The 14283-nt window shown below is 31.1% G+C and overlaps 1 protein-coding gene across 12 annotated transcripts in view; it reads left to right on the forward strand.

The window, feature by feature from the left end:
- Positions 1 to 13475, forward strand: part of ZnT49B (solute carrier family 30 member 9) — a 110849-nt gene extending 97374 nt beyond the window's left edge. For 10 of the 12 annotated variants that reach the window (XM_085807928.1, XM_085807937.1, XM_085807931.1 and 7 more), the window contains 2 exons: positions 1710 to 1823; positions 13219 to 13475. In XM_085807928.1, the coding sequence (XP_085664054.1) occupies positions 1710 to 1823; positions 13219 to 13263 (159 nt within the window). In that variant the 3' untranslated portion in view covers positions 13264 to 13475. Of the gene's footprint in view, positions 1 to 1709; positions 1824 to 13218 lie in introns of those variants that run through there. The other 2 variants (XM_085807935.1, XM_085807936.1) reach the window with 2 other exon arrangements.
- Positions 13476 to 14283: the final 808 nt, after the last annotated feature.

The raw sequence follows: 14283 nt of genomic DNA on the forward strand, positions 1-14283 counted from the left end.
TGGTGGGCCCTATTATATAAGCACATTCAGTGCCATGCCAAAATAGATAGTGAGAAGTTGTGGGCACACGTACTATCTTAGCTACTTAATGGGGGTGGGGAATTAATTGGAAATTTCAGTTAAAGTAAATTAAATATTTTTTTTTAAATGGTTTTCCCTATTTATTTTGTGTATGTATTAGTGTTTAAAATGTTGCTTTAATTTTTTATTGATTGCAATATTTTTGTATAAATTAACAAAATTATTTGAAGTCATATGATGGGGCAGGTTGCATCTAATTTTCCTTCCCCAAACGGAAAATCCTTTTTTTCATTTTCAAAGAGTAGACCTCATGGTTCTGCTCTTATATGTGGCCTAAGATCACCAAATATGGCGATATGTGTTCTGCGCTGTTTTTTGGCGTGATTCTGTGCTGTGGGTTGGTTTGATGGATGATGCTGTTTGTATGGCTTTTGACGTTGAAACTTACAGACGTGGTGGCAAGATTACAATCGCGTATTTTGGATTGTGTGAAAAGTAAATTTAGTATTAAAAGGTACGATGTTGGCAGTGTTAATGAGTCTTTTGTTCACGGGTGTGTTTATGCAGATAGAAGTGCATTTTTGGAATTTCTGTGTGAGTCAATGACTTTTAAAACGGAGTTTAACGTGTCCGAAATGTGGAGCTGATATGAGAAGTCAGACAAAGAATGGTGTTTCTGATAGACTTGTGTGGGTTTGCAGTCAAATGGTTGTCGAAACTGGCGGGAAGTTTCTTTGACGATGGTATACGAAAACTGGTCACCCGCTATAACAAGTGTTTGATCATTGGTGGAAACTATGTTGAAAAATAGTTTAAGACATGTATTTTCATGTAAAAATAAAATTGGATTCGAAAAAATTGTTTTACTATTTTTTTTTTTTTTTTTTTTTCAAAATGGTACTTAGTTTCTGAATATGCCTCATATAAACCTGCTTCAAAATGCTAGACAACCAAATAATAAGTTTTTATAGTGTTGGAATATTAATGTAAACCTTGGAAATTGATGTGAACAACATTTCGCATGGGAGAAAGCACACAATTTTCATTACCATGTTTAATAATATGCTAAATTTTGTGTAATATATTTTTGAAACAGGATTTCTAATCCCTCTTCAGAAATGCACAGCATTGACTAACCAAACAATGCTCAGAAATACACAACACTGACTGTAGAACTTGAATGTACTGTTGTGTTCTATTTGAGTTCTTTGCTTTAGCTGTCAAAGTAGTTTTCAAAAGTTATATGGAGGACTTACCAAAAGATAAAGTGAGCCTAATTGATGCATTTTGGAGAACTTAGGCCTGTTTTTACCTAGGCTCAAACATGATGTTTTAGATTCAAAACTTACTTATCTTTATTAGACTGCACATTAAGTAAAATGTGGCTCAAGAGTTTTAAATCAACAAATTTATTGTATTTTAGGTACTAGTAGATATTTTGTATAAAATGTAAACTTCATAATCAAGTGATTATTTTTAAGCAATTTTTTGTAAAATTTATGGTGTTTTAAAAAATGTATAGTTAAAAGGCTCTGTCATGATTAGGATTGTTTGTAGCAAAAGTATAAATAAAAACATGCAGTGCTTTTAAAAAGATTTATATGAAATATAGGCTATGGTTAATGTATAAGAAATTTATATATATAATTAATGTATTGTATCATTTGCTATCTGGTTATTACCATTAGGAAATGCAGAAATTAAAATCTATTGAGGATGTTGAAGCTTTTATGCTGAAGCATGGAGAAAGTATTGTAGATATGCTTGGTGGACAAATTGATAGGATTGAAATGACTCTGAAGGTAAGTCTTGTTAAATGTATTAGTTTATTAATTTGTTTCTCATAATCTGATGATGGTGTAATTATGGACCCAGCAAATAGACCCAGGATAGGACCACAGTAGCCCATCCTGGGGAGTTGGCTGGCTGCTGGAAGTTTTTATGGTTTTTTGCTTAAGTCAAAGGAATACAAGCCAGTTTTCCTGTAAAAGTCTGCTACAGAGACATCTCACTCTTAGTGTCTCTCACAATTTGCCTTAATCAATTCATTAGTTGATTGTAACAATTTACAGTCTAATGAATACATACTGTAATACTACTATTGGTGTGTTATTCATTGAAGGTTTCCATGAAGGCTACTTACTATACTAAGCCAAATTCCCTTTTCCTATTATATCACAATACCCCATTATTTCAACTGATGTACCTTAGTAAATTGTTATAACCACTTTTATAGGTAGAATAATAGTTTGAGTTGATTGTCATTAACCTTCTAAAACCTGGCTTAAATTCTCATAGTTCATTCATTCTTTAGGACAGTGCAATTCAAAACACTTTTTCCTCCTCCTCTACTGTTCCCTAAGTCGTTAGAGTAGTCATTTGTTCCCTCCATAGATGCAGTAAAATTTACTTGTTTGACGGATGCTGGATAATAGTCTCGAATAGGTTACTATATTTGCGACTTTTCCGAGGTTTATTTTGATTTAATTTAATCTAAATTGTATTTATTTATTAAGAGCAAAATGTATACAATGTTTATATAATATTTACTATTTTGGATCAATCTCGGTAATAATTTGTGGATTTTATGACTTTGTTTTTAGTAGAAATTAGGAAACGAGAACAGAACTTGACAAAATATAACCAATATGAACTAGCTTTATATGCCTGCAGGTTGGAATGCAATATTTGATAATCTATTTTCATTAATAAAATAATGGTAATGAATAATTTAATGAAATAATAATAATGAATTCATTACCACTAGATGATTAAAATATAATTTATTACTATTAGATATTGAAATGAACTTATAGCAATAATAAAGCTTTAAATCTGTTTTTTCACAATTTTGTTATTGTAATATAAAAAAGAAAATCAGAGCTATATTAGTTGTGTTTGATTATTTAACTTTAACAAATATTACTTTGGACTAGCTAGCAAAGGAGGTGTATTTGTTGAGAGATTTTCTTTGTAAAATTGGATTTAGTGTACATTAGCAGGGAAAAAAATTCTCTGAATGCCCATATATGCAATTTATTTTATACCTGAAGTGTGAAGTCTCATGAAATAATTTCTTAAATCTTTGCATTTTCGTGGTGTCCGTAGAGAGAGAGAGAGAGAGAGCACTTTTAAGCTTCTTTTTAATACAAGGGCTATTTTTTTTTCAAGGTCCAATTGGTTGCTAAAGGAAAGCTTCGGAGGAAATCTGCTAGGTCTGTGTGCAGACGTCTTGTGCAGCGTCTCTAGTTGGCCCAAGGAACATGTTGATTCGCAATTGTCATTTCTGAGTATGTAGGGAGCACATAAACATTCTTCAAAAAGTAGTCTCCCGCCAAATGTGAATTGCTTTCAGTCATTCGATTTCTGCATGCTAAAGGAAGCAATGCAGCTGAAATTCATAAATGAATGAGTAAAGTGTAAGAGGAAACATTCATGAGTGACAGCAAAGTGTGGAAATGGTGCTGGAACTTTGAAGCTGGACGCACAGGTGTTCATGGTGCAGGCAGCCAGGGAAGGAAGCCAGTGTCAACCGATGATTTTGTTCAGCCTGTGGGTCAGGCAATTTGTGGAAATCGTCGGTTCACAATTTCTGGGTTGTGTGATTTGTTTCCTGAAATTTCACGGTCAACTCTCTATAGCATTGCGAGTGGAAAACTCCAGTACCACAAACTTTGCCCGAGATGGGTTCCCAAGGTGCTGTCTGGCCATCACAAAAACTCAGTGAATGGGTGCCACATTAACCTTCCTCCAGCACCACCGTCAGGACGTAGACGAGTTTTTGGGAAAATTGTCGCAGGAGATGAGACATGGGAGCATTATGCAACTGAAGAAACAAAAGTGCGATCAAAACAGTGGATGCATTCACATTTCCCAAGTCATAAGCCATTGAAGTTCAAGCACACATTCTCCACCAAAAAGCGTATGGCTACTGTGCATATATAAATACATGCTTATCTAAGTGCTAGTTTTAGCAACCGAATGAAAATGCAAGATATAAAAAACGTTTTTGAATAGTTATCTAGAAAATATTTATCATATTCGCAAAATAAAAAATGTTTCTTAAAAAAAAATTACATAATTTTTTTAAAATCACTCTGTTTACGACATTTTAGATAGCTTTTAATAATTTCATAATAGATTTGAAACAGATAGGATTTTTACTCCAGTACTTTATTTGCTACAGGTTTGAAAAGGAAGACATTCAGAAGGTCATCATGTTTATGTATTTCACTTCTCTCTTTCCTCTGCTTAGAATATTTTTCTATGGTGAATCACACTCACATATCTATTCAGTATTCAATATGACATTTTATGTTACAGAGTTATATTTTCGTTTAATTTATAAAAAATACTAAATATTTTTCAGGTTTTAACATTATTGCAATATATTAAAAAATATAAATTTGCATTATCAACATAGAAAATGAACGATACTTCAATTTAAAAATATTTGAACAGTACTGCCATCTAGTAGCAGCAATTCCTACATGTGCGGTGGGACGTATTTGTCCCACCTTTTAATTTCAACCATTCTTAATTAATATATATGAAATCAAATAGTAATTTTTATTAGAAAAGGAAACTTTCACATAAAAATATTCATTCTGACATCAAAAGTAGTTGTTCAGACGATTTGAATTGCATTAGAAATTAAGAAAGAAAACTGCTTCAAAGTTAGGCCTGCAAAGAATTTTTATTTTACATTATTTCCATGAATGAATACTAGTGCCGCCATCTGTTGTACAATTAGAGAACTAAAAGGTGTAATTGTATGTATTTTAAATTGAATTTTGCAGCTTTCATCTGTGAGATAAAAACTGATTATGCCTGGTGGTGGTGGTTATTAAGGTGGGACACCTGGCACCCCATCCCACTTCAAAGTGTTAAGCTTTTATTGTTAAAGGATGCCTGCACGGAGCAATTTCCCATCTTCTGATTTCAGAAATGTTCCTTTTTTTTTTTTTTTTTTACTTATTTTTACCTAAATTACTTTGCTTGCAATATCTGTTAAGAGAAAACTGTTATACAATGAAAATTTAGAAAATGTTCTGAATTTTGATTCAAGTTGAAATTATTTAAATATTAATGTGAGTGGAAAAATAAATTGTATTTATTTCTCGGCACGAAGTGACTATAATAAATACGGCTTATTATTATTTATTTTCTCTATTTTGAACTGCAGTTTCATCATTAAATCTTGCAATATAATTTAGTTTTGTGTTTTCCCCCCTATCATTGCAAATTAGTTCTGTAAATTGAATTCTTATTTAAAATTTAAAGAAAAAAATATAATTATTTTCCATGGTTGAGTAATACTCATTCTCTCTTAATAAATACTGAATCTCTCATAAAAATTACTATTTGATTTCTTATATAAATTACAAGTCTAATTTTTCATTTAAGATTATGCAGTTGTGTATAATGTAATTAGACATTTTTTTTCCCCTTCTTAAAATGGGCTTCAAAAGTGCTTTTATAGGTGCTTATTTTTTTAACTAAAATGTGGCTACTAACCCTGTTAAAGTAAATCATGCATAAATTAGTGTAGAACACTAATGCAAAAGAAGTACAGTCAGATTAAACAAATATTTAAGCAAGTATTTTTCTTGAAAATTTCATTCAGTATGAGGTGTGTAAAACTCTTTTATGTAATATGGCTGCAAAAACGTCCTCTTTTTCACTACCAAGCATGCTAATCGGAAACACAAATAGAAAATTCGGGGGAAAAAGCAAACATATTTCTCCCCCCTCCACCTCTTTTTTTTTTCTAATCTTTGAAAAATGTTAACAAATAGTGTTTACGTACAGATTCCGTAAAGCCATCAAAATTTAATTTGAATAGTTCCCTGTTAAAGTAAATCATGCATAAATTAGTGTGGAACACTAATGCAAAAGAATTACAGTATTAAAATTAATTACATAATTCTTTTTTAATTCTCATTTACATAGTATGTACAGGATTCCTGAAAAAACTACAGTCAAAAGTCTTTAATCCGGACACGTCGGGACTTTGACGATTCCGGATTATAGATCATCAGTTTAAATCTGGTAAGATGGTATGGAGAAATTATAAAATTAAAAATATGAAACCATAATTTATGAAATAAAGAGCAATTATGATCTAAAGGGTATCAAAATTTACAAAAAAAAAGCTTAATATTTATTTGTTTACTTTATTAAACATTTCTTTCAACGCGCGCATGCTTAAAGCATATATTACACATAATCGAAATTAGAAAATTGCAACCAGAAAACTATTTGATGTGTGCTCATGATATTTATAATGACGAGGAATTTGATTTAAATCATATCAAAGATGGAATACATCGAGATGAAATACTACATTTAGTAAGGAATTATAAGCTGAATAAAATAAAAACATCTGCCCTAAGATAAGGATAGTGCTGACAGATCAACTTCCAGTTCATTGCACTCCGCGACAGGGGGGGACTTGATTATTAACCTCGCAGAGCAGCGTGAAATTGATAAACAGATTTCGGAATGGTTAAAGAAACAAAGTATTTGCGTTTATCCATTTTTTCCAGCAATTCCACTTTTTGTTTGATGGATATCGAAACATACTTTCACTTTGTAGATCCTTTACATATTAGCAACTATATATCGGAAATTTTATTTGACATAATCGAAAGTTCAAGCTTACTTTTATGAAATTGCTCTAACAATCTGCAATAAATAATAAGCCGTATCCAATTCGAGGATAAGGAACAACGCAATCTGCGACATTAACAGAAATAGATAATTAGATAATTTTAGCTTAGCTTATACCGTCCGTTATACATTAACAGGGTTCGTACGGTCCTTAAGAGTCCTTAAAAGTCCTTAAGTTTTTTGGAATCGATATTTGGTCCTTAAAAGTCCTTAATTTTGGCCAAAATTTGCAGAAGGTCCTTAATTTTAATCATCTGAAATTTCTCTCTGTTTTTACGACTGCCATTTTGAGTGTGAATTAGCATTTTGCAGGAATATTTTTGGTGATTCACTGACAACTATGGCTGTTTTTTGAGTAGGTTCACGAGTTATAATTTGTTCCTATTTGTAATATAAATAATAGTGGGATACTCGAGTTTCTGAGCAAGAAGTGAAACAAGCATTTCAAAATTATTTCATTTTTTGTAATGAAGAGCTCTCAAACAACTTTCTGCTTTTGGGGATGTAAATTCTTTTATTAAATGGTTCTAAACTTGGTGATTATCAGCATTTTGGTGATTTTAAGATCTGTTTCTGTAGAAAATTTTTAATTCCGAGATCTGGTAATATATGGAATAATGGTAATATATTGGAATTATATTTAAGAAATAACATTAAAATAAAGCATTTTTATTTTTCACTGTCATATTATAAAGTTCCATTTTGGCCACATATTATACAATTTTTTGAATCTGAAAAATAAGCAAGGAATAATGCTATAAAGCACGAAGTTTACAAAACAGTTTTTAGCAAAAGCAAAATAGCTATGTAATTAATTAAAAATGTCTTTTTAATTTTTTCATGGTAAGAATTTTCCCCATTTCTCAGAATGATCAGAATTCTCAGAATATGCATCAGTTTTCTCTATAAAATTAACTTCACACTTTTTTCCTCCGATTTTTTCTAAAAACATTTCTGGATTTTTGCTGCTACAAAATTGGTAGGGGTAAATTTTCTTTAGGATTTTAGACATTGAAGCTTGGAAAGTTTAGAAAGATTTCAAGACAAATTTATAGACCCACGATTCTAAAAGTTTCCAGAAAAATGTGATAAAATGAAAAATGTCTCCATGGTAGTAACACGCAGTTTCTTACATTTTGGAGAACATCTGGAAGAACAATGAAAACATAATAGTTGAATGTTTTACTTCTGATTCTAGAATCGCTTTCTTAACATTTTTATCTTCCCTTTATTTTCTCTACTTAACTACATACAAGCATGGGAAATATCAAAAGTACTTCTAATCTTATCATATGAACAGGCATTTTAGAAAGCAATTTTTTTATTAATAAAGAAATTGAAAACTGACAATTCAAAAGAATCATCTAATATGTCTTAATGCATCATACACAGAGCTGGCGCTAGGCATTTTGCGACCTGATGCAGTCTCTCTGGATCCTAAATTCTGATGCCTGGTGCCTTTCTAAATTCTGCTCTCAATGCTTGCTCTAAATTCTAAAAGTGTTGCCATTTCTAGATTTTTTTTGCTTGGTGTGTCCCTAAATTCTAAAAATTATGCCACACCAGCTCTGTGATTAGACCTTACCATATGTATTGCATATTTCTTCTGAATGCTCGTATTACTAAAAAAATAAAATTATCAGCTTTCTCCATACATTCTAAATGCATTTAGTCTTTTAGAATAACAGAAGTCTTTAATTAAATCTAAAAAATTTTAAGTGAAAAGGAAACGTGTTGAAAAAAGAAACTAAATATGTAAAGAGAAAGAAAATTATTCTTCAAAGATATGTACGTTATTATTATGTAAATTACCCAATTGTTTACAGTTTCAGCCTTTACTATAATTTTGCATTTCTATTTCCTCATCAAAATGCAAATCACTTGGACAGTTTTTAAACTGAGTTTTTTGGAGTGTAAGACGAGTGTTTCTGAACTCCACTTGCTCCCTGCATTAGTTCCTGTCAGCTCTGATGATTTGTAATAATTAATCTTTCTATTACTGCTGTTGACATATGAGTTTATTATGACAATAGAGTTACTGAACCAGATTAAATTGAAATTAAATTGTGTAGTTTTTAACCACTAGTCCATATTTTTAGTTTGAATTTCACTCTTCTTGTTTAATTATATCACCACAATTTGTATTTTATTTTGTTAGCATAAGAACATGCCTATATGTTCTTAGTTCTTTTTTAATAAGAAGCTTATTTAAACCTTTATTTAAATTTTTTATCTGATTTATAGTTACTTTCAGACATAGTGATAATTTGTTTCACGTCTGTCGGGGGGGAGGGGGAGGACTATTTAACTTTTACCAGATCAAATAAACCCTCATAGAGGTTGGCAGCTAGGAGACAAAACACGCAGAAACTAATGAGAACATTAACTGAGTTGCATATTGAGACAAATTTCTAATTGTTAGAAAACGTGCTTAAGGAGAAGGAAATCGATATAAATTAGCCAAAATGTCTGGGCAGGCCTTCAAATTAAAAAGACGCATAATTATTTTGTTGAGTTTTATGTTTTGTATCTTTTAATGTGTAATTATCCTAACACTGTAAATCAGTGTCATAAATTGCATGTGTTTTAAACTGTGAAATTTTACAAGATTGTGATATTAATAGGGTTTTTTAATAATTATTATTAAAAAATAAATTTAATAGTGGCCATGTAAATCCATAATGACTAAGGTTATCTAATACCTAATTTAATTATATCTAAATACATTCCTTTAAAAAATTATCTGTCTTTCGTTAACATGCTGAGCCCGGTGTCGGTCCCTGGAACCAGCAAAACTGGAATTTTCGTTTTGCTGGCATCGGTCCACGGGACAACAGTATTAAAGTTAACAAATAAGTGTAGTCTCAATGAAATGTAATGAAATGTAGTTTTAATGAAATTTATTGAAGCTTACGAAACAAAAATACGGCTTAGCTTTACACATATTACAATACGAAACAACTATTTTGATAACACTTTTGGCTATCTTGCATCCAAATAGCTTTGAATTGTCATCATAACATTTTGAACAATACTTTTGGACTTTATGTGCATCTCCTTCCTTTTTGTATAATTTATGAATAATTTAAGTCGGCAATATTGCACCGCTTGATTGCTCGCTGCTGGCTGAACGGAAAGGACAGCAAATTCGGCGCCGGGCTCAACTTGTTAACCTTTACTGTGGTCACAAGATAAAACACAAAAATATAAAACTTCATGTGAAACTTATTCTTTGCATCTAGTGAGACTTAATGCAAAACAACTTATTACTGCTAATGCTTTAGTGGCTTAACCTTAAAGTATATTAACTGAGTTACAATCCCTGGAACTCTACACGAAGCTACGAAACTAACAGCATCAGACAGAGGTCAGCTAACTTTCAGAACTGGCTTAACTGTACCTACATCAGGCCTTTCAGGTTTGTTCTGATCAGCAGGTTTCTCTATAGGCAAGCAGGAGCGGTGACAACAGCCAGTCTTTTGTTATGAATCATGCTGATTATGATTTTAATGCTCATTTTAACCTATGCTGCTTGACATAAAATCTACTTGTTATTTTATAAACATCTAGATTGAGCAAGTATGTGACAAAATGAGACATTAAAAAAAGCTAACTGTTAGTAAAATGTAACTAAAATGTCACTTATCTTCTTTCAAATGTGTCAATTTATTATAAGTGTAAAATATTTAATGCTACTTGATAAATTTCATAAAATTAATTTTATTCTCAAACGTATTAATAATTATGTCAATTAAATTATGTTTAGTAATAATGCATCCTATTCACGTTCAGGCACAGATATAATATTTTTAATTGAATTTACTCAGTTCCCATTTGCTCATAGGTCCTTAATTTTTTTCATTAATGGTCCTTAAAAGTACTTAATTTTCGTGTGCAGAAATGTGTACGAACTCTGATTAAACGCGCATGCGTAAACGTATTATGCGCATGCATAAACGCCTATGCACATGCATGAACGGCATTATGCATTGACGCATGCGCAGAAAGTTTGTAGCTTTGAGGTCTGGATTATAGATCATTCCGGATTATGGGTGTCCGGATTAACGACTTTTGACTGTATAACTAATCTCTTTATGTGATTTATTCAAAGGCTTTTCCCTTAGGCAGATAGCCCTCAGGTTCTTTGCCATTATTGAATAAATAACCTCTTAGGACGTTTTTTTCTCTTTAATTTTCTGACTCGCCAATGTCAATATTAAACTGATAAACTTATTGGGCAGTACCTTTCTTATTATTTTCCATAATAACAAACAAGTTTAAAATGTCAAAAAGAGCAAACAAATGAATAAAGTGAACTATACAACAAGGAATTTGAAACCGAACGCCTCTTTGGCCAATCTGAGTGATAATTGATTCCTATTTGGCATTCAGGTCTGCTTATCAAATGAAGATGGTTATGTAGCTATGCAGGTTTCTTGAAAATGGGGGTTCTCAGAAATGTTTCAACGTGCTGTCCCACAAAACTTGCAGATGTGAGAGTGGTTTTAGTTAAATCATGCCTTAGATAAATTACAATTTGTGCTATTAAAATATTGATAAACTTGTATTGCTCAGGCATCTGCTAAACATTTTTATCAATTTGTCAAGACTGCTGAAGCAAAATGTATTCAAATATTCATTTTAAAAGCAAGACGTATGCAAATTTTTAATTATTTACATTCATTGTTAAAAATGGTTAATTTGTTGTAATAATGGTTAAAAATAATTGTACACTTTTTCTCAAAGTAAAATGTTGTTGTTAATATGAAATTACTGCAACTTCAATTTAATTGTAAATACCGTCATTATCTTAAGCACCATTTATTAGTTATGTTTGACTTAGTACACACATCTATTTCATTAAATAAGCAGACACATTCACTAAAATCATCCAAGCTCTTCTCAGTTTGAAATTTGTAGCAGTATTGTGTTATGAATTTATGCGTTTCAGTTACACAATGACGACAATTTCTGAAGCTCGCTGTGGGTTGGATGCTTTTTATATTTTCCTTCAATTCATTCATCAGTCCTAGGCATGATAAACTGCATCTTCATGCTAGGGGTAGTAAATTGTGCAGCCAAATACATTGCACATAAAATTAATTTGATACACTGTTCAAATGCTTTAATCATCTGAAAGCATTTCACTAGAGATGCTGAGGAAAGCTATAAAGAATTAAGACAGGAAGAAAAAAGCATACATAAGAGTAAAAAGAAAGCAAATTTTGATGAATTTTATGATGAAATTGAAAACCTAAAGACACAAAAGGAGGCTGGAAAATTTTATCACCTAGTGAATAACATAAGAGCTGAGTTTAATCTGAGAACTGTAACCTGTAAAAAAGAATATGGAGAAATTGCCAGAGATGTGGAAGAAGTTCTATCTGGATAGCAGGAATATTTTAAAAAAATCTGTTTTAGGGTAGTTATAATAAAAAAGAGACTATTGCATATAAGATACTTATTAAGTTCATCTATGAAGATGAGGATGAAGGAGTGGAACACAGTCCTTCAACCTTCTGTGATGCTTAGTTTGCAATTAAAAAGCTGAACCTTAATAAATCAGCTGGACCAGATGGTATCAAAGCTGAGCTATTAAATATTAATGAAATGAAACTAACTAAAGCAGTCTATTACATTACGTGTGGTATATGAACACAGGAATGAATGCCTACTGAGTGGGAAGAAAGGGTTTGTCCTATTTTATAAAGAAAGAGACAAGTTGGACTATTTAAATACGAAGGAATTACTCTATTGAATACAGCATACAAAGTCTTCTTCACCATCCTTTTATCAAAAGATTGCAGAGATATACTTCTAAAGTTATTGAGAACTACCAATGTTATTTCCAGAAATGAAAAACAATAATTGAGCAAATACACTCTATCAAACAAATTTTGCGACCAACGAAGGAATATAACATTGACACTTCTTGTTTATTGAATTTGAAGCTGCATATGACAGTAGAGCTCAAGCAGAAGTTCAAATGCTTTCTTTGCTCTTATATGGAGATTTCTGTTTTGAAAAAAATCTTGTTTTTTTACTTACATCCATGCATGTGTAGGAATATTTCATTAATTCATGTTTGTATCCTGTGCTGTCATATGTCCATAGCAGATCTTAAATTAAAAGATAAAAAAAAAAAAAAAAAATTTTTTTAATATATATATATATATACTTTGGAATGCTATTTCATTTAGTAATCTATAAATCAAAATAACTGTGAATATTCCCTAGTTTGACATTTACTGGACAGAAATTTCAGGAACTAATATTTTTTTAATGCCATCATAAATCTTACAATTAACATAAGTTAGAAAAAATAAGGATTTTGGTGTGTATTTTGTTGTTTCAGCATAATAATACCAAGTTGTATATATTAACCTAGAGAATGTGTTTAATATTAATTCCTTGAGTTATGATAAGTAGTGTACTTGCATGAATTGATATTGATTTTATGCTGTAAAAATTAGTAATAGCATTTGGAACTTCACTAAACGATGTCTTTTTTTTTTTTTTTTCCAGAAAAAGCATCCAGAAGTCCGACATGTAGATCTAGAAGTATTATAACTACTTACATGATATCACATCTGTAGGCTTGTAAATAAATATATATATATATAAATGTATTTATTTCTATATAATATATAAAGTAAATACTATAAAATACTCTTTAATGCAACAAAATAGCACAATGTTTTGCAATTGTGAATTATGTATGATTTGTATGACCTCATTTGTACTAGTAAAATTCAGTTTTAACTAATAAAATGTACAGTTAATTTTGGTATCCTTATCTTTTAATAGAAATGGAATAGCTTTCTATTTCAGTGTACTTCCATCATTAATAATCTGGAAGCTCTCAAATAACATGCTGACCATTTTAACCTAGGTTAATCCTAAATCTGTTGCATAGAAACTAAGGAGAAATTTATTATCTTTTTTGAAGAAAAAATTCTATGATGTAATATAGGATGATATAAAAAAAGTCCAAATCCCCCTTGTATTTCTCAAACTGTATAAGAATCGAAACTATATGTTGTGTGGATGATGGGTAAGAAAAGCTATCTGTCAGAGGATAAGTATCATAATCACCACCTCAGGAGGCAAATATTATTCACAGTTTATAAATGAAAAAGAGGATCATATGATGCTTCATTTTAAGCTAAAATATTTTTCATACTTATATTAACAGGTTAATTTTAAGTCTTAATTTGTTTTAAGAGATGTGAAGTTGACATCAATGATCTGCTAATGAACTTTTTCATTATGGGAGACCCAACATGATACTATCAATGCAGGAATGAACTGAGATCATATTTATGAGTGTTCAAAAGCTTTGCAATTGCTAGGCTAAGTGGATGGGGGAGTTTCACCCTTTATCTAATTGATATAGTTACTATATGTAAGCAAACTGCATACCTTTTTCCAGACAGGTGTCGCATATACATACTCCCTACGAGCTTCTCTCACAGCTGGGCCTCCCACCCATCCATTGTTGGAGAATGAGCTTGGAGGACAAGTGATGTATATGTACATTTTAAGCTGAATTATTTTTTAGAGACCACTAGATTTTGCCTTGTGTCTTAT

The sequence above is a fragment of the Stegodyphus dumicola genome, chromosome X1 (assembly GCF_044657685.1).
Source record: "Stegodyphus dumicola isolate Sdum_Otavi_A_Nest chromosome X1, ASM4465768v1".
In the NCBI taxonomy this organism is placed as follows: Eukaryota; Metazoa; Arthropoda; class Arachnida; order Araneae; family Eresidae; genus Stegodyphus; species Stegodyphus dumicola.